The sequence below is a fragment of the Schistocerca serialis genome, chromosome 2 (assembly GCF_023864345.2).
Source record: "Schistocerca serialis cubense isolate TAMUIC-IGC-003099 chromosome 2, iqSchSeri2.2, whole genome shotgun sequence".
Taxonomy (NCBI): domain Eukaryota; kingdom Metazoa; phylum Arthropoda; class Insecta; order Orthoptera; family Acrididae; genus Schistocerca; species Schistocerca serialis.
This window is the reverse complement of record NC_064639.1, coordinates 489,876,295-489,901,224: the sequence shown is the minus strand read 5'-3', so window position 1 is coordinate 489,901,224 and position 24,930 is coordinate 489,876,295. Positions and strand designations below refer to the sequence as shown.

At 44.4% G+C, this 24,930-nt stretch overlaps 1 protein-coding gene across 1 annotated transcript in view; it reads left to right on the top strand.

Annotated features, from left to right (window-relative positions):
- The window catches only part of LOC126457418 (uncharacterized), a 151,217-nt gene that overhangs the window by 88,125 nt on the left and 38,162 nt on the right, over positions 1–24,930 (top strand). The window contains exon 7 of the mRNA XM_050093687.1: positions 7,022–7,279. Coding sequence (XP_049949644.1) covers positions 7,022–7,279 — 258 coding nt within the window. The remainder of the gene's footprint in view (positions 1–7,021; positions 7,280–24,930) is intronic.

Genomic DNA, 24,930 nt, shown 5'->3' with positions numbered 1-24,930 from the left:
GCAACACTTTGACAAGCTCTTTTACTGTTCTTGACGACACTGTATAACATCTGACCGTGGGCTCGACTCCAGTTCGCCACCAGAAGTATAGGATTAGTCTTCGTCAGTGCCAGCCAATGTTCTGGTGAAACATCAGAAAACTCATTAAATAAACGTTGGGACGATAAACCATAGTCTTGATGGATCACGATCCTGGTGAAGTCGATTTCCACATGTGCTGGTACGTGAGACACAGCACCATCTTCCCACAAATAATCAACTTTCAAATGCGATTTCTGATTGAGAAGCCAGCTTCATGAGATTTTTTTTGGACAACATGGTTGTATGGAGATAACAGCGATTAATTTACTTATAATCAATTATTCAAAATGACAGTCAACATCGCATTATTTATTTTGCCGCCAACCGGTTTCAACCCGCGATGGGGGTCATCTTCGGGGCAATTTACACTGTAAAGTTAGTATATTAGTAAGTGATCATGTACGTAATCTACAAACAATTAGTCAAAGTTACATAAATAAACAGATTTTTATACCCATTTGGTCGCTCGCTGCAGAATAAAATGTATTTAAAGTTTTTACTAATTTTTATGGATAGCAGCCAGAACACACCACGACAACGCATGCTGTGCAAAGATAACGCCGCAGCGAAGACCATATGGACTGACAACAACATGGCTGAAGAATCGTTATGGTACGCCGTTACCAAAACAACGAACGCCGCGTAAAGATATTACAGCAGACGACTTACACGAAGCGGCTACCATGACGACAGCGTCCCAACCACACAGGCTAGGGGGCGCTTGATATATACTATCGCCCATGGCAACGGCGTCCCTACCACAAGAGAGAGAGGGCTCTGCTCTATCCACAAATGATGTGAAAAATGAATGGGACAACAGTTACCTTAATTTTAAATAATTGTAAATTTCTCGAGATTTGATTAGTTATAATTATTATTTATTATTTTTATGTTTTATATTACAACTGGAACAAACTTTAAAATTTACGATTTCTTGCTTAAGCATGTAACTACTGTTGGTCACTGTGGAGGGCGTTACCGTCTGCCCACGTGTTGTTGGCCGTTATTCTCATGCAGAGAACCAACCATGCATAGTTACCAACCGTGCACAGGCAGGGTGACGACTCCAGCGAGCGACCAAATGGATATAATAATCTGTTTATTTATGTAACTTTGACTAATTGCTTGTAGATTACATACATGATTACTTACTAATATTATAACTTTACAGTGTAAATTGCCCTGAAGATGACCCCATCGCGGGTTGAAACCGGTTGGCGGCAAAATAAATAATGCGTTTGTGATTGTCATTTTGAATAATTGTTCATGAGATTTCCATAGATACGGGATATAGATGTTCTTACTCCGAACTAAAATACTTTGTATCGTTGTGCTGAGGTGCTTATCACTTGCGTATCTACTGCGTAAGGTGGCTTTCGGAGTATAGATGTATCATAGAAGTAGATGTAAAATCACATAAAGAAGAAAGGAATAAAAGTCAACAGGCACTGGAGGACAACAGAAAGGAAGGCTACGTCACCATCAAACAATGTTCGCAATAGATGGAACATCAACTCAACGAACTTCGCTCAGCCCAGCACTGAATGGTTGAAGTGAGGTTATGTGGTACTGTCGAAATATTGTACCAGAATTATGTAAGTTTACGAACGGCTAAATCAAGATTTATAACGGACGTTCGTGATAATTTTTATGGCATGCTGCTGAGAAGTGGAACAAGAGGACATTTAATGTCGACCAATAGTTTCAAAACATTGACATTTATTTCCTAGGAAAAGTATATACATTCAAACAATATTTAAAAGGCAACACATAGGGCGTTTTCATCTTTTGCATTAGTCGGGCTTCGTGCTCTAGTGGGTAGCGCACGTGTCTGAAAACAGAGATTGCGGGGTTGAACCCCCTTACGGAAATTTTCAGTCCGCCTTTAATCTAACCTTCACCTTTCACTGATGTGAGGAGTCGTCACAGGATTCGTATGCCTTGTTAAATTGTAGGTCCCCTTTCCGTGGTTGGATAACGGAGGTAGCTTAGGGACAAAGAAGTCGCCAAAGTGGCATCGAGTCGAAACATTCGCATTCGACCATTGAGCCACACGAAATTATTATTATTACCATTTCCACTGTGATTTTATTTTATTTCTAACAAGGGAACCTCCCCATCGCACTCCCCTCAGATTTAGTTATAAGTTGGCACAGTGGATAGGCCTTCAAAAACTGAACACAGATCAATGGAGAAAACAGGAAGAAATTGTGTGGAACAAGGAAAAAAATAAGCATAATACACAAACTGAGTAGTCCATGCGCAACATATGCAGCATCAAGGATAATGTGAGCTCGGGAGCACCGTGGTCTCGTGGTCTCGTGGTTAGCGTGAGCAGCTGCGAAACGAGAGGTCCTAGCTTCAAATCTTCCATAGGGTGAAAATTTTAGTTTTTTATTTTCAGACAATTATCAAAGTTCAGGCACTCACACGAAATCAACTTCGCTCTCCTAAATTCCAGGGCATGTTCAGATTTGCTTAGACATATGCAGTATTTGACGGTCTACACACGGAAAAATTTGAAAACGTTAAAAACATATGTTTTGACAGAGCACAGGGAAAACTGAGCGACTGTGAAACTGTTGCATTCATTTGTTGCAGTTTATGTGACAAACTCTTATGTTTTCATCACTTTTTTGGGAGAGATTACCACATCCACAAGAAAACCTAAATCGGGCAAGGTAGAAGTATCCTTTTACCCATTCGCCAAGTGTACAAGTTGGGTGGGTCGACAACACATTCCTGTCTTGTGACGTACATGCCGTCACCAGTGTCGTATAGAATATATCAGACGTGTTTTCCTGTGGAGGAATTGGTTGACCTATGACCTTGCGATCAAATGTTTTCGGTTCCCATTGGAGAGGCACGTCCTTTCGTCTATTAATCGCACGGTTTTGCGGTGCGGTCGCAATACACAGACACTAAACTTATTATAGTGAACAGAGAAGTCAATGAACGAACGGACAGATCATAACTTTGCGAAAATAAAGAAAGTAAAATTTTCACTCGAGGGAAGACTTGAACCAAAAACCTTTTGTTCCGCAGCTGCCCACGCTAACCACGGGACCACGACGATCCTGAGCTCACGCTCTCCCTGATGTTGCCTATCTTACGGATGAACTAGTCAGTTTGTATATTTCGCTTATTTTTTTCATAGTTCCATACAACTTCTTCCTGTTTTCTCGAGTGATCTGTGTTCAGTGTTTCAAGGCCTATCCACTGTGCCAACTTATAACTAAATCTGAGGGGGGTGCGATGGGGAGGTTCCCTTGTAAGTAGCAAATATAGCGAAAACAACTGTATTTTTCTCCTTCAGCAGAGCTGATTTCTTGTCTCATCAATGTACGATCATAATTATTGTACAGTGTGGGCTTTTCTTGTCCAAGTATTATACAAACTGAATCATTCTTCGCTTTCATATAGCCGCCCTATTTCGTGAATAACACCCATGGGAAAGAAATCCAAGTCACAATGGAACATTAGAGATATTTAACGAAAATCGAGCAAGTAATAAAATAAAAACTAAGAAGGCACGAAAGCACAAAGTCTCCTCCCATAATACCGGGTGATTTGATTAAAATGACGGTGTTCCAAGTGCTGCAGTGCGGGCTGTATACATCGTAGAACACGGAAACATTTAAGTATTTTCATTAATCGGTGCACTCGCGGAGTATGCTCATGAAAGATTATAGTTCCACTTCTGAAAACATGGAGCTGTAAGCTGGCGGAATTTGGCATGGGTGCAGGAAGAGGGGAGGAACGATCGAACACATGATAACGATGGTTCCAGCACGTTGAAATCTATAGTCACAAGTTACAACATGTGTTCAGTATAGTCTCCAGACTCAACAACATACGTAACATGACATGATCGACAGTTGCTCAAATCATGTGTGGTGTAATCAGAGCAATATGTCGTCCTGTGCTACCATTCACGTCAAGAAGAGCCCGGACACACCGTTGACAGACACGATCTTTCATATGTCCCCACAACCAGAAGTCAAATGTATTTAGGTCGGGGGATCTGGAAGGCTAAACATTTTGAAATTGTCTACTTCTACTTCTACATCTACATGGATACTCTTCAAAGCACACTTAAGTGCTTCGCAGAGGGTTCATCCAACCACCTTCGCGATCCTCTATTATTCCAATGTCGTACAGCGCGCGGAAAGACCGAATACCTATATCTTTCCTTACGAGATCTGATTTCCCTTATTTTATCATGGCCATCGTTCCTCCTATGTACGTCGTCGTCAACAAAATACTTTCGCATTCGGAGGAGAAAGTTGGTGATAGGAACTTCGTGAGAAGATTGCTCCGCAACGAAAACGTTTTAATGATGCCCATCGCAAATTCTGTATCATTTCAGTGACGCTCTCTGCGCTATTTCGCGATAATGCAAAACGTGCTCCCTTCTTTGAACTTTTTCGACGTACTCCCATAATCCTCTCTGGTAAGGATCCCACGCTGGCCGCTGTGGCCGAGCGGTTCTAGGCGATACAGTCTGGAACCGCTCTGCTGCTACGGTCGCAGGTTCGAATCCTGCCTCGGGCATGGATGTGTGTGATGTCCTTAGGTTAGTTAGGTTTAAGTAGTTCTAAGTCTAGGGGACTGATGACCTCAGATGTTAAGTCCCATATTGCTTAGAGCCATCAGGGATCCCACACCGCGCAGCAGTATTCTAAAAGAGGACGAGCAAGAGTAGATCTGTTACACTATCTAAGTGTCCTACCAATAAAACGCAGTCTTTGGTTTGCCTTGCCCACAACATTTTCTATGTGTTTCTTCCACTTTAACTTGTTCGTAATTGTAGTTCTAAGTATTTCATTGAATTTACGGCCTTTAGATTTGACTGCTTTATCGTGTAACGGAAGTTTAAAAGGTTCCTTTTAGTACTCATGTTGATGAGCTCACACTTTTAGTTATTTAGAGACAATTGCCATTTTTCGCACCACACAGATGTTTTTTTTTTTCTAAATCGTTTTGCAATTTGTTTTGATCTTCTGATGACTTAAGTAGTCGATAAACGACAACGTCATGTGCAAAGAACCTAAGACGGCTGCTCAGATGGTCTCTCATATCGTTTACATAGATAAGGGACGCAAAGGGCCTATAACACTACCATGGGGAACGCCAGAAATGACTTCTGTTTTACTCGATGTCTTTCTGTGAATTACTACGAACTGTGACCTCTCTGACAGGAAATTACGAATCCAGTCATATAACTGAGATGATATTCCATAAGAACGCAATTTCACTACAAGCAGCTTGTGACGTACAGTGTGAAAAGCCTTCCGGAAATCCATAAATACGGAATCAATTTGAAATCTAGAGATGATGCAGTTTTTACCGAAGGCTTTTACCGAAGGAAATCGTTCACCTGGGAAGCGACGTGTGGTATCTCTGAATCTTGCATGAAAATAGTGGTGTGGACAGAGTTACGTTCTTGTAAAGCCGGAATGACGGGTTGCACAAGAAGGTCCTTGTAACGTGCAGAAGTCACTGTACATCCAACAGGCCCACGAGTTGTCATCTCCTCGAATAAAAATTGCCCCACATAGTCGCATAAGCTGAGTGCCGTGGATGTTCCTGCACAGCATGTGGCGGAATACAATCCCGTTTGGGACAGTGCTGTGCATTCACTGCACATATAAAGAGTAAAATATGCCTCGTCCTTCGGAATGACATTACTGGGCTACATGCCATCCACTTCTAGGCATGCCAAAAAGCGAAGGGAAAAGTCTCGGCGTTGTAGCCTATCTTGGGACTTCATCTGGTGCACGTTCTCAGTCTCGTAGGAACACCAGTGTAAAATACGCCGCGAAATCTTTTGAACTGTTGACCAGGGCAGAGACAATTCCTGTGACACAGCTTGAGCACTGCCTGCAGAACTTGAGGCATGTGCTACACAGTCGGTTATAGGTAGAACAATCTCAACAACTGCCGTGGGAACGGGCTGCCTCCATCTCCCTGCTGCACCAGCTACGTAATTCACCCGTTTCTTCAAGTTCCTTGATCATATTATCTAGCCCATTTATTGACACAGGGCTTCTTCACAGCTGTTTCTATTGGTGATATCCTTGCAATGCAGCGCTGCTATTGCTGCTGTTCTAATGAAACAACTTTACCATCTGTACAAAGTCTTTCTTCCGAAAAACCCTCGCATTTCGCATGGAATACTTTAACCTTCTTAAGCCTTTACACCGTCGCTTCAGAAAAGAAATCAACAAGTGCCACCAAGTGACAAGCCGGCCAGAGTGGCCGAGAGGCTCTAGGCGCTTCAGTCTGGACCCGCGCGACCGCTACGGTCGCAGGTTAGAATCCTGCATCGGGCATGGATGTGTTAGATGTTCTTAGGTTAGTTAGGTTTAAGCAGTTCTAGTTCTAGGGGACTGATGACCTCAGAAGTTAAGTCCCATAGTGCTCATAGCCATTTGAACCAACCAAGTGACAAAGAGCATACTGACGTCACAGAAGTTAACATTTCACATTCAGACTGCCTAAAGCGCCATATTTTCACCTGCTGGCAGAAAGTGAACTATTATTATTTTTAGGATACTCTGCGAGCGCACCGATTAATGAACATACCTGAGGTGCTTCAGCATCCCGCGATGTGTACAACTCACTGCAGCACTCAGAACACTCTCAGTTTAATTGTAACCACCCGGTATGAGTACGGCAAGAATAAGCTATTTTTTTGCGCTAACATAGACGACCCTATTGTGACCCCATTAACTTCAATGTCCAAATTTTCTTTGCGAAAATCTTTGACATTGTCGTTTCTCGTCCCGTCCTATGCTGATCCACTACCGGCCTGGTTGAATGCCACCATTTTGAGTACATTATGCAGTGTTTTGGCGTTCCCTTGCAACCTGTTCTATTCTGTTAAGCGTGCGTCGAGCTCAGAGGAGGGGCGTGAGAGTGAGTGGTGTGCCGGCAGGTGGTGGCGTGGTCTCGGCGCGTGCAGCTGCCACAGGGTGCGGACGCGACGTCGCTGCTGGCGGCCGCCACGCTGTCGCTGCGCTGCTACTTCCAGTCCCTGCACGCGGCCAGCTGCGAGGACGCAGTCTGCTCGTGCCCGTGCCCTCTGCCCGCTCGCGTGCTCTGTCTGGCCGGCGTGGCGCAGCGACCTGGCCTACTCGCGCTGCCGCTGCCCACCAACCCGGCCTGCGACTTCGCCGCGCCGGGACACCCGCAGGTACACCTCACTACTCTAGGCCAGCCTGCCTTCTTCATCTTTTTACCTGCTGCTTTTACTAGTCTACTCGCCTTAAGGCATAAGACGTGTTGTATCTTCACCCTGCTTTCTTAGACACTGTCGAGGCCCAGACCCGAGTTGTTCTCTATGACCGCCTTGAAGACCTCGCGGATCTGGGACCCAACCCAACATTGCCCGTGCCACACCCCATGTGACATACACTATCTGGTCAAAAGTGTCTGGACACCTATTACTAGACATTAATATGGAGTATTTCCACCCATTGTCTTTGGGAAGGCTGGAACTCTGCTGGGGACACTTTCCATGACGTGCCTGAATGTCAGTGGAAGAATGGCAGCCCAGTCTTCCTCAAGTGTCGAAACCAGACAAGGTGGTGAAGTTGGATGCTGAGGTCTGGAGCGAAATAAACGTCCTACCTCATCCCAAAGGTGTTCCATTAGACTCATATCAGGACTCACACTAACAGTGATAGTTTCCAAACTGTTTCTCTGTTATACGCAGTATACAATGCTATAAAATGTGTTCACGTCCCTCCTTGTTTAGCGTTTTTTTAAGAGTAACAACGGGAACACTCTGTAAACACGAGAAACACCCCCATACCGTAATACCACCCGCTTCATAGTTCACTGTTGGCACTACACATCCTTCATTGTACTGCCACAGGACAAGGGGGTGCGGAAACTAAGCGAGCTACACTAAGTGTTGAAAAGTATCCGGACATCCCCAAAAACATACATTTTTCATATTAGGTGCACTGCGCTGCCACCTACTGCCAGGTACTCCACATCAGCGACCTCAGTAGTCATTAGACATTGTGATAGAGCAGAATGGGGCGCTCTGCGGAACTCAAGGACTTGGAACGCGGTTTGGTGATTGGGTGTCACTTGTGTCATACGTCTGTACGCGAGATTTCCACAGTCCTAAACATCCCTAGATCCAATGTTTCCGATGTGATAGTGAAGCGGAAACGTAAAGGGACACGTAAAGCACAAAAGCGTACAGGCTGACCTCGTCTGTTGACTGACAGACTGCCGACAGTTGAAGAGGGTCGTAATGTGAAATAGGCAGACCTATCCAGACGATCACACAGGAATTCCAAACTGCATCAGGATCCACTGCAAGTACTATGACACCTACGCAGGAGGTGAGAAAACTTGGATTTCATGGTCGAGCGGCTCCTCATAAGCTACATATCATGCCGGTAAATGCCAAACAACGCCTCGCTTGGTGTAAGAAGCATAAACATTGGACGGCTGAACAGTGGAAAAACGTTGTGTGGGGTGACGAATCACGGTAAAGAATGTCGCGATCCGATGGGAGGGTGTGGGTATGGCGAATGCCCAGGAAAGTCATCTGCCAGCATGTGTAGTGCCAACAGTAAAATTCGGAGGCGGTGGTGTTATGGTGTGGTCAAGTTTTTCATGGAGGGGCTTGCAGCCTTTGTCGTTTTGCCTGGCACTGTCACAGCACAGGCCTACATTGATATTTTAAGCACCTTCTTGCTTCCCACTGTTGAAGAGCAATTTGGGGATGCCGATTGCATCTTTCAACACGATCGAGCACCTATTCATAGTGCACGGCCTTTGATGAAGTGGTTACACGACAATAACATCCCTGTAATGGACTGGCCTGCAGAGTCCTGACCTCAATCCTATAGTACACCTTTGGGATGTTTTGGAACGCCGACTTCGTGTCAGGTCTCACCGACCGACATCTCCTCAGTGCAGCACACCATGAAGAATGGACTGCCATTCCCCAAGAAACCTTCCAGCACCTTATTGAACGTATGCCTGCGAGAGTGGAAGCTGTCATCAAGGCTAAGGGTGATCCAGCACCATATTGAATTCCTGCGTTACCGATGGAGGGCACCACGAACTTGTAAGTCATTTTCAGCCAGGTGTCCAGATACTTTGGATCACATGGTGTACTTGTGCACGGTTTTCATATTTCTCGGGTGAAGAACAGGAAGGTAATCCTTTAGTAAGTTTCCATTCCAGTCATCCTGTATTAAAAATACAATGGGTCACAGGCTTCTGCCAAAACTGTAACGCAATAGACAATTTATTTTTGTCTGAATTGCCGGCCGGAGTGGCCAAGCGGTTCTAGGCGCTGCAGTCTGGAACCGCGCGACCGCTACGGTCGCAGGTTCGTATCCTGCCTCGGGCTTGGATGTGTGTGATGTCCTTAGGTTAGTTAGGTTTAAGTAGTCCTAAGTTCTAGGGGACTGATGACCTCAGAAGTTAAGTCCCATTGTGCTCAGAGCCATTTGAACCATTTTTTTTGTCTGAATTGTCAACCTTTTTTTTATTTGAAGGAGCATCATTAGTTATGAATAACGATTACATTTGTCTTGTTGACCGGTTTAATTTCGATTCTTTTGCCAAAACTAGTTTACTTGCGCAAACTCATCTTACAGCAGCTGTTGAGACAAAATCTTGTTAAACAAGCAATAGGCGACAATCTCATTGTATCGGTTTACAGTAACATAAGAGAAGAAATTTCACCAAACTCTCTTTTCACTAGCTATTGATGGCTCCTTAAAAATTACAGAACTGGATTGAAAATAGTAAATTAAAACTAAAACTTCGGCTATAACGACATAGATAAGGTAGTTCTGTATGCCAACAACATGGCAAAGTACTCTCCACTTCGCATGCTAGCATTTGCCAAAACCTTGTTTCGATATTTGGAACGGTTTAGAAGATACGGGATCTGTTTTAAATATTTTATTCTCACACGCGTTTGACCGGAAATGAACGCACTACATAAAATCCATATTCTCCAGATTGGAGACACGTAGAGACATCTTCCCAAGTCTAAAGAAATTTCAGTATCTTAGCAAAATTTCATTTGCATCTGCTTATGGCGAAATATGCACCACACACAAAAATCAGCGACCTCAATATTTCATAGCAAGCTGCTCGAATTTGGTGCATTGCCTTCCTTAAACGCGAAAATCACAATAAGTAAGATCATTAACGAGATAATGGGCACTTCACTATGGAGCTGAGATAGAACGATATACGTACTGTAAAAATTAATTTTTTAATGACCAATTTTTTAAAATCTGCGAGTGAAATTGCAGATCTCAGGAATGCGTGTGACCTTCTCTTCGTAGTGGAACTGCTGCACAATGACTTTGGCCAGCCAACGGTCTCTGTGTGCACCAGTAGCTGCGTACAGCTGCGCTGGACAAAATAGCGAGTGGGCAAGCAGACTACCAGCTTTTTTTCTGTTCTTACAGGCGCCTGAAAGATCGGAAGAAGTAACAGCGTAGCATTTTCAACTGGATTCCCCCACCCCTCCTGCAGGTCCGGGGGTTAGAATATGCCCAAGGTATCCCTGCCTGTCCTAAGAGGCGACTAAAAAGAGTCTCACACTTTTCGGCCCTGCAAGTTCAGGTCCCATTTTATGGTTTGACCTGCCACTTCCCAAGTTCTACAGAAATGCGGGCGATATGGGGAAGGACGCCTTATGTGGTGCATGAGTTATCCATAGCGCGCTTAGGTTCGATCTCCTAAACCTCTTGTCATGACTTTGCATCTCCACCCGCAACTATTTGGGTGAGGACACTTTCTGGGGTATGTCATCTTCTTGCGTCGTCTCCTGTCCTCTTTCGCGCCCATGACAATATTGGATTACTCTGTGCCCAATATCCAGCACAGTAGCCAGTCCGTTGTGGTGGGGCCGTCATGTACCCATTTGGTGGTAGCTCCCTGACAACACAGGGATCGCACTGCTGATGCCAAGGAGTAGATGCCTGTCTTCTGGGTCATCAGGACTCCCGGCAACAGCCATCATGCCAGGTGGCCTTTGCTGTGGCTGGGTGGCACCCTTGGGGAGAGCCCCTGGTCAGAGTAGGTGGCACTAGGGTGGATGACCCGCAATGAAGCAGACTAAGTCATCTCTTACTGGTGACCGTATGGCGCCAGCAGTGTCTAAGAAGGGCAAAATCGAGTACAATGCTGACAGATATGACCCTAAATCGTTTCCCTCCCTCGCTACAGTAGGGCTACAGACAGAAGAGAGCCATATTCGCCTCTTTCTACCTATGAAGCCTCAATTTTTTACTGAACATCTTGAGCATAAGTTTGGGGAAATGACAGCGCTATCCAAGATGAGAAGCAATGCAGTCTCGATTCAGACAGCATCCGCAAGTCCAATCCCGGGCGTTACTCGCTTGTGAACGGCTAGGTGATATTCCTCTTTCAGTCACTCCCCCTAAAAGTCTCAACATGGTCCAGGGGATTCTTTTCTATCGCGACCTCCTCTCGCAGTCTGACGACGAGCTCCACGCCAATCTAGAACAGCAGGGTGTTCATTTCATCCGGCGCATTTACAGGGGACCCAAAGAAACAGCATTGCTAACAGTGCCTTCATCTTGGCCTTTGAGGGTGGTTTCATTGCCTGAAAAGGTCAAGGTGATGGTTTATCACTGTGCCTGTAAACCGTACGTCCCTCCCTCTATGTGGTGCTTTATGTGCTGGAAATTCGGGCACATGTCTTCCCTGCTGCACTTCCAGCACTACATGTCAAGACTGCGGACGTCCACTACATCCAGATACTCCATGTGTGCCTCCTCCCACTTGTATCGGCTGTGGAGAGCAGCACTCCCCCTGCTCGTCAGACTGCACAGTAGTCGAAAAGGAGCGGAAAATCATGGATTACAAGACCTTGGACTGGTTCACTTACCAAGAGGCTAAACGTAAATTTGAACGATTACACCTCTTTCAGTTGACGTCCACATATGCTGCAGCTACATTACCATCGCCATCACAAGTACCAATCGTACCACACTATCTGTGACAAACAGTGGGCTCTTAATGGCAGGGGGAAAAAATCTCATTCCATTAGTCCCAAAGTACCCACTTTGGGAGCAACCCCCCCAGCTGGGGAGCCGGCCGCGGTGGGCGAGAGGTTCTAGGCGCTTCAGTCCGGAACCGCACGACTGCTACAGTCGCAGGTTCTAATCCTGCCTTGGGCATGGATGTGTGTGATGTCCTTAGGTTAGTTAGGTTTAAGTAGTTCTAAGTTCTAGGGGACTGATGACCTCAGATCTTAAGCCCCATAATGCTCAGAGCCAGAAACTACTTTGGACAAGTCCATGCCCGCATCTCGTGGTCGTGCGGTAGCGTTCTCGTTTCCCACGCCCGGGTTCCCGGGTTCGATTCCCGGCGGGGTCAGGGATTTTCTCTGCCTCGTGATGGCTGGGTGTTGTGTGCTGTCCTTAGGTTAGTTAGGTTTAAGTAGTTCTAAGTTGTAGGGGACTGATGACCATAGATGTTAAGTCCCATAGTGCTCAGAGCCATTTGAACCATTTTTTGACAAGTCCTCCCAGCAAGCCCCTAAAGAGAAGCGAGAGGGCAAGCAAACAAAGAAGTTTGCTAAGAAAAGGACCCTCTGGTGGTCCCAACACCACCACCCACTACCAATTCTGCACCTGCCGATGAGGTGGAGATCTCGTCGTCCCCTGTGGACCTGGATCTCACTGATGCCTCATCCACAATAGGAATGGATACAAATACTCAATCGGTGGCAGGAGGTGACTGAGGTGTAACTTGCCTCCTTTCGTGCTTCATGCCTTCCCAGCCTCACGATAAAGTCATCCTTCAGTGGAATTGCTGCGGTTTTTTCCACCACCTGGCCGAGTTGCAGCAACTGTTAAGCTTTACACCTGCTTTCTGCAATGCCCTCCAGGAAACCTGGTTCCCAGCAATGCAGACCCCTACCCTCTACGGCTATAGGGGATTATACAAGAACTGTAGCGACTACAATAGAGTGTCAGGTGGACTTTGTATCTATGTCCTGAAGTCAGTATGCAGTGAAACTGTGCCCCTTCAAACCCCTCTTGAAGCTGTGGCTGTCGAGATAAGGACGGCGCAGGAAATAACTGTCTGCAACGTATATCTTCCTCCATATGGTGCAGTACCCCTGAACATATTGGCTGCACTGATTCATCAACTCCCTAAACCTTTCCTACTTTTGGGAGATTTAAACGCCCTTAACCCCTTGTGGGGTGGCACTGTGCTTACTGGCTGAGGTAGAGATGTCGAAACTTTCCTGTCTCAACTCAACCTCTGCCTCTTAAATACAGCCCCCCTCCCCCCCCCCCCCCCCCCCACACACACACACATTTCAGTGCGGCTCATCTCACTTACTCGGCAATTGATTTATCCCTCTGCAGCCCAGGACTTCTCCCATCTGTCCACTGGAGAACCCACAATGACTTATGTAGTAGTGACCACTTTTCCATCTTCCTGCCACTCCCCCAGTGCCATTCCCCCTGGATGTCTACCAAGATGGGCTTTAAACAAGGTAGACTGGGAAGTTTTCACCTCTGCTATCACCATTGCCACCGTCGGCAAGTTCTACAGCGACATAAGCGGCACCCTTCCCTAGAGCACCTAATAGCTTTTAAACGGCTCCGTGCCCGCGTTCGCCAGCTGATAAAAAGACGGAAACAGGACTGTTAGGAGAGGTACGGCTCGATCATTGGGTGCCATACGCCACCTTCCCAAGTCTGGACGAAGATCAGACGTGTTCCTGGGTACTAGGCCCCAACAGGTGTCTCTGGCATTAACATCAAAGGCTTGTTAACTACCAGCGCAAACGTAATTGCCGAGCACTTTGCTGAGCACTATGCTTGAGCCTCTGCTTCAGAGAATTATGCCCCAGCATTTCGCATCCTCAAACTGCGGATGGAAAGGAAAGCTCTCTCGTTCTCTGAACGTCACAGTGAACCCTATAATGCTCCATTTACGGAATGGGAGCTCCTCAACGTCCTTGTGCATTGCCCCCACACAGCTCCTAGGCCAGATTGGATCCTCAGTCAGATGATCAAACATCTCTCGTCCGACTACAGGCGACATCTCCTCGCCATTTTCAACCAGATATAGTGCGACGGCGTCTTTCCATCGCAATGGCAGGAGAGCACCGTCATTCCAGTGCTCAAACCCGACAAATACCCGCTTGACGTGGATAGCTATCGGTCCATCAGCCTCACCAACGTTCTTTGTAAGCTGTTAGAACGTACAGTAAGTCGGCGGTTGTGTTGGGTGCCGGAGTCACGTGGCCTACTGGCTCCATGCCAGGACGGTTTCCGCCAGGGTCGCTCTACCACTGATAATCTAGTTTCCCTCGAGTCTGCCATCCGAACAGCCTTTTCCAGACGCTAACACCTGGTTGCCATATTTTTTTTGATTTACGAAAAGCTTACGACACGAGCTGGCGACATCATATCCTTGCCACATTGTGTGAGAGGAGTTTCCGGGGCCCGCTCCCTGTTTTTATCCAAAATTTCCTATCGCTCCGTACTTTCCGCGTCCAAGTTGGTGCCTCCCATTGTTCCCTCCCCTCCTCCCCCCATATCCAGGAGAATGGTGTCCCGCAGGGCTCTGTAGTGAGTGTATATTTTTAGTGGACATTAATGGTCTAGCAGCAGCTGTAGGGCTGTCCGTTTCACCTTCTCTGTACGCAGACCACTTCTGCATTTCGTATTGCTCCTCCAGTACTGGTGTTGCTGAGCAGCGCCTACAGGGAGACATCCACAAGGCGCAGTCATAGGCTCTAGACCAAGGCTTAGAGTTCTCAGCCGAGAAGTCGTGTGTCATGCACTTCTGTCAGCGTCATACCATTGATCTGGAACCAGAACTTTACCTTAATGACGATCCACTCCCTGTAGTGGAGACATATCGATTCTTACGACTGGTTTTCGATGCCCGATTGACGTGGCTACATCATCTTCGTCAACTGAAGTGAAAGTGCTGGCAGCACCTCAATGTCCTTTGCTGTCTGAGCAACATCAACTGGAGTGGAGATCGCTCTACGCTGCTGCAGCTCTTCAGAGCCCTTGTTCAATCTCGCCTTGACTATGGGAGTCTGATTTATGGTTCGGCAACGCCCTCAGGTTGCATTTACTCGACCCAGTTCATCATTGTGGCGTTCGACTGGGAACGGGAGCTTTTAGGACGAGTCCAGCGTCCTGGTGGGGGCCAGAGTCCCTCCATTGAAGGTTAGGCGTCCACAGTTGCTCACCAGTTACGCTGCGTACATTCGTACTTCTCCTGAGCACCCGAATTACCTTCTTTTCCCATCCACAGCGGTTCATCTCCCACATGAGAGGCCCAGGTCAGGACTTACGATTGCAGTTTTCATCCGATCTCTTCTGTCAAGTGGAGTCCTTACCTTTACCTCCTATACTCGATGTTCATTCACGTACACCTCCATGGTGTACACCAAGGCTGAAGCTTCGACTGGACCTTTCACATGGCAGGACTCAGTTAACCGCAGGGCTCTCCGCTGTCACTTCCTCTCGATTCTTGAGAGGACCACACCGACGGCTCGATGGCTGATGGTCATGTCGGCTTCACGTTTGTTCATGGAAGACATATTGAACAGCACTCCTTGCCAGATGGCTGCAGTGTTTTCACTGCAGAGCTGGTGGCTATTTCTCGTGCTCTTGAGCACATCTGCTCATGCCCTGGTGAGCTATTTTTTCTCTGTACTGACTTCTTGAGCAGTCTACAAGCTATTGACCAGTGCTACTCCCGCCATCCTTTGGTAGCGACCATCCGGGAGTCCATCTATGCCCTGGAAGGCTCCAGTCGTTCTGTGATGTCTGTATGGACCCCAGGCCCGTTGGAATCCCAGGAAATGAACTTGCCAACTCGCTAGCCAAACAGGCTACACGGACATCTTCAACTTTTGTAGTCCTGTCTTCCTCAGTTGCGTGTAATACTACGGTATATTGATAACTTTTACTTATGGACCGTCTGACAGCAACTGAATGAAACACAATTTTAGTGCCATACGCGTTTCGCCTCTATTTTCTGCAAGGCATCATCAGTTGCAGGTTGCGTGGACAGTTTCTTACATATTACACTCCTGTTGCATTTTTTGTGTTGTTGTTCTTGTTATGAACGCCAATTTGCGGTTTTTTCCACATTCCACAGCACTATGCACTGAACGCTTGTTTTAATGCATAGTGCTGTGGAATGTGGAAAAAAACGCAAATTGGCGTTCATAACAAGAACAACAACACCAAAAATGCAACAGGAGTGTAATATGTAAGAAACTGTCCACGCAACCTGCCACTGATGATGCCTTGCAGAAAATAAAGGCGAAACGCGTATGGAACTAAAATTGTGTTTTATTCAGTTGCTGTCAGACGGTCCATAAGTAAAAGTTATCAATATACTGTAAGGCTACACGGAAACCGCTTCTGGAGATCGGCATCCCTGTAACTGACCTGCGATCATTATTACGCCGTAAGGTTTTTGAGCTTTGGGAGAAGGAATGGCATAATCTCAGTGTGGTGTGCACAACAAACTGCGTGCCATTAAGGAGACTACGAATGTGTGGAAGATCTCCATGCGACCCTCCACAGGGACTCCGTGGTTCTCTGCCGGGTCCGCATTGGCCATACATGGCTAAAACATGGCTACCTCCTCTGTCGCGAGGACCCACCTTGGTGTCACTGTGGCTCACATATGACTGTCGTCCACATCTTGCTGGACTGACCACTTTTAGCCGCACTGCGGCGGACTTTTATCCTCCCCAGCATCCTACCTTCAATGTTGGGCGACAATGCCCCAACAGCAGATTTAGTTTTACGTTTTATTCATGAGCGGGGTTTTTATCGTACCATCTGAGGGTGAGCATTTAGCCTTCTCTCAGAGGCCGCTACCCTCCTTCCATTTTAACTATGTCGCACTTTCTTTGCCTTTGGTAGTCTTTTCTCTAGATGTGTTCATTTCGACTTGACTTTTTGGGGTGGACGTTTTAATGTGTTGCAGAGTGGCTGGCTCATCCTCTTATTATTGTGATCAGCCAGCCTAGACCATCTGCTCTATGGTTTTAAAACCTTCTTCTACTTTTCCTTGTGGTGTATGTTTTCCCCTTTTTTTGTTCGTTCCATTCGTTTTCTTTTTAGGTGTGGTTCCCCATTCCTTTTCCTCCTTTTACTTTCTCAAACGTACTTTTGGTGTTCTTGTACTTTGAGCCTTGCTTGCGTCAGGAAGAAGTGACTGATGACCCTGTAGTTTGGTCCCTTTATACCCCAAATCAACCAACCAACCAACTGCGGTGCTTAATCCAACACTCAGGATGAGAACAAATTTACAGTTTTTATATCGATACGAAAATCATACATGTATTGCAAAAAATACTTTTTACTGTCTAAAGATGACAATTTTTGTCTGAACCTGATTAATTTTCGCAGTCACCTGAATATTTCATTTTAATGCAATCGGCCACAGCTAATAATGTTTTTATGCTTCCACAGAAAAAAGTACGTGCTTCATTGTTCTCAGTTCATTATTCCTGCTTTCCCCATAACAGCTAAATCATTTGCTTTAAATTCGGTTATGATCTTCAAGCTTTTTCCCTACACATCTAACGGTTTCATCCTCTCAGAAAGCAAAATTATTTATATACTACTTAGCACAAAAATAGTTTTATTCCCATGTATTCATAAGATATTAGTAAATGTCATTAATTTTTTATTCTCTATTCAAAATCCCCATGAAGCGCATGCAAATACGACAGTATCTCAAGATTTCTGTACCAGATGTAACAAATACTTCTGACGAAAACAGAAGTCTGATGCTTCTGTTTCAAACTCCCATATTTCCTGTTCAGTTGGAACAATTCGATGACTGAATAAAATGGCGTGAGAAAAACCGGTGCGCAAACACGACTAAATTGGTGGAAATCAGTAGTCCTGTAAAAAAGATATGAATCGGTGTCATCTGCCCGAATGGTTATTCGTGATCAGGTTTTCTGCAGTGTGAAAGGGATTCTTCTTATTGATGCCATGCAGATGTTAAAACAATGACAAGTGAATACTACATAAATAACTATGTGAAACGATGCATGAGAAGTGGCCTATATTGCAGATAACATATCAAGACAACAAAAATTGTCTTGTCAGTCACAATACTGAGGGAAGTGAAAATCAAGATTTTGGATGATTCATTTTATTCACCAGTTTTCGCACCTCGCGATCACCACCTGTTCCAATACCTAAGGAAATTTGTGGATGGAAAGCATTTTGAATCTAACGAAGAAGTTATAGCGAAATTAATCGGAAGTTTTTACAGACTTTTTAAAATTGCACTTCACGGAGTAATCTACTAATTTAAAAAATAGTTGGAGGAAATGCATTGACCTGAAAGGGAACTGCATCGAAAAGGTAATTGCACTTTCAACCTAAAAGCAAATCTTTCGTGGTCAGGTCCTAGTAAGTACTGGACCCCAGAACTACACTAGACGGTCGTGCTGAGTAGAACTCAGATCTAAATCAATCTGACAGGAATCGTTATTGGTTGTTTCAGTAATAATGATTAGGAATCGAAAGATCATCGTCATTATCATAATTATCGTCATTTAATCGTCCATTCAGCGCACTTGAAACGTATATCGGATATGGGATAAGTCAGAACTGAGAAAGAGATAAAGAAAGAGACGGAGAGAGAACAAACACCACTTTCAGTTCGTAAATTACAAACAGCCCAATTTAAATGGCGGGAATTATCCATAGTTACCGATTTAGCTCACAAAAGCTACGTTCAGTAATTGAATAATTCTTTTACTCAGCAAAAGAATTCTTGAACATTATAAGACAAACGTTTTGTGGATTTTTATATCGCTGCTGTTTTAAACCACTAGTTGGCTGTTAAATAATTTAACTGTTATTGTGAAACGCCTTGCTGATAGAAAACTGTTCTAGACTGAGACACGTGGATATTACTGAGGTTTCCTTTGTTGTGGCTATGGAATTTTATTTTACCACAGGTGCCCAGTTCTTTTTCAAAATATATTCATTTTCGGAGCGGATACACTCATATATATAAAGACTTGGCAGGCTCATTATTTTCCTCCGAATGAAGTGTGATCTACATGTTTCCAGTTTCTTTAGTAGTAGTAGTAGTAGTAGTAGTAGTAGTAGCTTTATTCATGCGTAGATCTCTTTTTACAAGGATATAGGACATGTCAAGCTGCAGATAGTCTGACTGCTTTTGTATGCACCCAAAACATTCTTTTGCTGGGGGCTGTGTTTCTGTAGATTAGCCCATAGTCAAGTAATAAATGGAAGTACGCATAATATGTCTGAGCCACTGTTGATCTGCTTGCAATTTGACGTTACACACAAAGAGCATAGGACTTCTGGAAGCTTTATTTCGAGAGCTTTCACATGACAGTCCTATTTTAAATCGTTTTGTGGCCTTATTCCTCAACTTTAGTTTCAGAAATTGATGTCAATCAATTTTGTCAAGATACCATACTGTATGAAATTCTTGTAGAAGTGGAAAAGCGCAGAAATTCATAAAGGTAGTTTCTTCTTTATTTGTTATCTTTTTTTTTATCCAGCTAGTATCCATAGACATCGAAGTAGAGGTATCAATTGCTGATTTTGTCTGCAACTATTATTAAAATGCTGATGTCACCTGAAAAGATTTTTTTTACTTTAATGAAGCTATTTACGTAATCAGTGTAAAGGAGGAACAATACAGGCCCTAAAACAGAGTTTTATGGCAGCCCATAGATAACTAGATAATTGATGGTTTATTGTAAAGATGAGTTGTTGTTCTAATGATATTTTCTTTTCCGTCGTCATGCTTTAATATCACCATTTACTGTTTGTCTTCTGAGTAATGTCTCATCCAGTGATTTTGGATCCGCCTGACGTCTTTTTGGACTGATCTGTGATTTAAACGCAGACTGGGATTTGCTAAATTCACGCTGATTTGGTGATAGAAATGAGTTTTTAGAAAGGACTTTTGACGTATGATATAGGAAGTACATTAAAATATTTTGGAGAAAACATGAGTTGGGATACTGGACGATAGTTTTTACATTTTAACTGTTCCCTGTTTTGAAGAGAGGAGTTAATAGGGATATATTTACCATATACATTAATGTTTTACTTACATAATCAGAGGACTTTTTAGAAACATAATATTGCGCAACATCCAGCCCACACTAATATTTGTTTCTCAGCAACCTTGTAATTAGCTTCATCTCTGTGTGCCTTCTTGAGGGAACATAGACTTATGAATAACATTTAAATAATTCGGTAGACACATAGTTCTGCTTTCATACTGATTTTGCATTAACTGATTTGCTATGTTACTAAAATACTCATGAAACTTACAGCTACCTCTTTTGGATCTGACAGTTTGTTATTTTCTATTTTCAGAGACATGTTTTTGCTTATGGTCGCTCTGTGCCGGTTTCTGATCTGATCTTCCAGATAGCTTTTATCTTATTTTTCGCACTTGAAATATAATTATCTTTACTACATCTTCCAGCTGATTTTATTATCTTGTTGAATATCTGTATAAATTTTTTCACGTAATTTCTAAGTTCTGGTGTGGCATTGTTGTGTTTATGAAATAATTTTTATTGTTTCAGTTACTTTGGCTTAGCAAACGAAGAGCGTAGTAAACTCTTGGCAGCTTCATTTCAAGAGCTTTCACATGATCATCCCACTTTAATCTGCTCTGTGTCCATATTCCTAGAACTCTAATTTCAGAAACAGATTTCGTAACATATTGTCAAGATACGATATTGTACCAAATTCTTGTGGAAATGGAAAAGAGTAGAAATTTATAAAGATAGTTTTTTCTTTATTTATCATCTAATTTTTTTAACCAGCCAATAACCAGAGACATTGAAGTATCTATTGCTGATTTTGTGTTGGACTATTTAAACATCAGTAAAAGTGACTGAAACGGTAGAAGTTATATCATAAATTTACAATACAGTTACAATGCTCAAAACATGGCATATAACACCGATAAATTTAAGATTGTTGTGTTTATGAAATATTGGAGAAAGTTTTTCTTTCTACAGAAAGTTATAATGCCTTTTGTACGTTACCATTTTTTCTTAACTGTCTTAATCCTCCTTGAGCATATAATGCTATACGAAAATAATGGAGATACACATTGTGGGAACTGTTGAACATGCTATGTACTACAGTTTTACTGAAGACATCCTTCCACACTTCGGTTCATAGCATAAAATTAAATACTCTGACGTTGTCGTCATTGAACTCTATCCGTTCAGTTATGTTAGTTTTTGGTTCGCACTTTCTGTCAGTGTGTTAGGTTAACTGACAGATGCTGAGCTCTATGTTTACTGTAACCAGGCCCGCATTATCCATTAGGCAGTGCAGGAAACTGCCCAGGGGCCCATCGTCAGCTAGGGGCCCCGCGCACCGTGATGTGATGGTCTATATAACTCCCCCCTCCAGTGTAAAGGGTATCTGAGTTTGAACCGGACATGACGTCCGGTATGTGTTGTCAATGTTTTCGGAAAACCAGGTATTTTATTGTTGAATTCGATGGTACCAGCTTTTCGTGGGGGAAGCTCACTCTGAGTCACTGGCTTCATTACCGCGCCCGTTGGTTGTCTCATCTTGTCGGCATCCCATTGGACATGAGTAATGTCAGGTACTGTATCTTTGTCTTTGACGGTCGCGGTGCCGGCCGTCTTCGCTGCATCTTATATAGCGTAGAAGGCAGATTTAAGTCTTTCAATGGACACGGTGGGAGGCACACCTCTGATGTCTAAGTGTCGCTGTTTCTGTCAAGCACTTTATACGGCCCTTCGTACGGCGGCTGCAGTGGCTTGCGCGCCGTGACATTTCGTATGAATACATGGTTGCAGCTGGAGAGGCCTTTGAATATGAACAGATGTCGTTCACTTTGCTCTCTAGCTGTCACTGGCGGAAGTTGTCGGGTGTGCGATCGTAATTTGGTGACAAACTCTGACGCTTCAACCGCATCGTCCGTCACATTGTGCATGAACTTCCCTGGTAGGCGCAGTGTTTGTCCGTACACTAATTCAGCTGCTGTAGCCTTCACGTCGCTCTCAAATGATACACGGAGACCAAGGAGCACTATGGGTAACGCCTCCATCCAGTTTTATGTAGCGTGACACCAAAGGGCTGACTTCAGTTGGCGATGCAGGCTTTCTATTATTCCATTCGCTGCCGGATGATAAGCAGTAGTACGAATACGCTTAGTGCCCAACAAACTGATCAGTGCTTTGAACAGGTAACCCTCAAATTGGTGTCCCTGATCTGTTGCAGTGCGTACCTGGCGGTCCATCGACGGAGAAACGTTTTCGCTACCGTCTCGGCTGTAATGCGTTTCATAGGGAAAGCTTCAGGCCGTCTTGAAAATCCAAACACGACCGTGAAGCAGTAGCTGTAACCTTCTGATAGTGGAAGGGAGCACACAGTTTCTGGATGAACATGTTCAAAGCGTTGACTTGAGGCAGAAATGTGCGTAATGGTGCCTTGACATATCGAGTGATCTTATTTTTCTGACACTCCATGCAGTTTCTGACAAATGTCTTACAGTCTGCATGCGTTCCTGGCCAGAAAAACGCAGTAATTTTGCTATGTCCCGAACCCCGGGAGGACCCAGGTTGTGCATTGACGCAATTGCTTGTGATCGAAATTGGTGGGGTATGAACGGTCGCTCTTTTGTGCCAGACACGTCACACTACAATACGACATTTGTTTATTTGTTTCTGGTACAGTCATGTGTTGTGACTTAAATCCCACTGGGTTATCCAATAACGAGCGTAGCTCATCGTCGTGCTGCTGGGATTGCGCTAGGGCCTCGTAAGAAGTTGCAGTGAATATAGCTTCAACACGTAAAAGAGCATCTGTTGGCGCATTTGACTTTCCTTGCACATAGAGTATGTGAGTGGTTAACTGGCTAATAAAGTCCAAATGTCGAAGTTACCTCAGTGGTGCTTTCCCTGGTTACATATTGAAAGCATATCTCAGTGGTTTATGGTCCGCGTATATGGTAAAGTGTCGGCCTTCTAACGATGCCGGAACTTCCTAATCGCGGCATACGCGGCGTACAGTTCTCGAGCGCAAGTTGCCCAGCGTTACTGTGACGGTGACAACTTACGACTGAAAAACCCTCGTGACTGCCAACTACACTCCACTTGTTGCTGAAGTACTGCGCCAATGGAGGGAGCTGATGTATCTACCACGAATGCAAGTTGAGCGTGTAGTACTGGATGAGCTAACTGTGTAGCCTCTGCTATTGCTGTTTTCACAGATTGAAAAAAAAAAAAAAAAATGGTTCAAATGGCTCTGAGCACTATGGGACTTAACATCTGAGGCCATCAGTCCCCTAGAACTTAAACCTAACTAACTTAAGGACATCACACACATCCATGCCCGAGGCAGGATTCGAACCTACGACCGTAGCGGTCGTGCGGTTCCAGACTGAAGCGCCTAGAACCGCTCGGCCACACTGGCCGGCTACAGATTGAAAAGATGGAAAAGCAGTATGCGTTTCGTCTGTCCATTGCACTTTATTATTTGGCTTCGGAGCACCCTTCAGAAGTTCAAACATTGGAGCTGTTATTAGTGTAATATTGGGTTATATCGATGATAGAAATTACTGATGCCGAGAAAACGACGTAGCTCCCTAATTGTAGCAGGACGGGAATATTTCACTATGGCTTCCACCTTTTCCTTAGGAGGTCGGATCCCATGGGCATCGATTGTATATCCCAAAAACTGAATGTCTGTTGCCGCGAAGATACACTTTGCAGGGTTAATAAAAAGGCCTTGCATACGTAAACGATCAAAAATCCTGTTTAAATGTTCTAGACATTCCGCTTCTGACGCGGACGTCACTGAAATGTCGTCTCTGTACACATAACATAAATCCAGATCTTTTGTGATTTCATTCATAAAGCGTTGAAATGTCAGCACCGCATTACACAATCCGAAAGACATTCTCACAAACTCAAAAGACCGAAGGGCATTATTGCAGCCGTCTTCTGTATGTCTTCCGGTGAAACAGGAATATGATAGGACGCTCGCACTAAGTCAGTAGTGTAGAATAGTATGTTGGAAGCGAAATCTACGTAGTTGTATCGTAAACAAAAGTTTCGAAACAATTTCAATTTTCATTTTTTTCTGTAATTGCGATTTGCGAGTTTTGCGCCCATGAATTAAATTTAAAAATTTTACTGTGGTTCTGCGTTTCAAAACTTAAGAATTTAGATAAGAATGTTACATTTTTCTAAATACTGAATGTGCTTCGAGAGCATCAGTGAGACGGCGAGTGTAATAAACCGAAGTTACATTTATGAGACCACGTAAGTTTGATTACGAGATTTTATTTTACATACTTATTCCGTCTCATACCATAGAAGTGGAATCTGAAGAGCCTAAGTTGTTCTTGTATAGATATTGTAGAAATCGCTACTATTTCATCCCGTGCCGCTGTTCATTTTGTCTCCGGTCTCCTAAAAGCAAGGCAGCAAAATAATAAATACTGTAATGATAAAAATTTTGAGGATAGGTAAGTATTTAGGTTCAATTAATTTATGAACCATGAGCCTTGCCGTTGGTGGAGAGGCTTGCGTGCGTCAGCGATACAGATAGCCGTACCGTAGGTGCAACCACAAAGGAGGGGTATCTGTTGAGGGGCCAGACAAACGTGTGGTTTCTGAAGAGGGGCAGCAGCCTTTTCAGTAACTGCAGGGGCAACAGTCTGGATGATTGACTTATCTGGCCTTGTAACCCTAACCAAAACGACCTTGCTGTGCTGGTACTGCGGGCGGCTGAAAGCAAGGGGAAACTA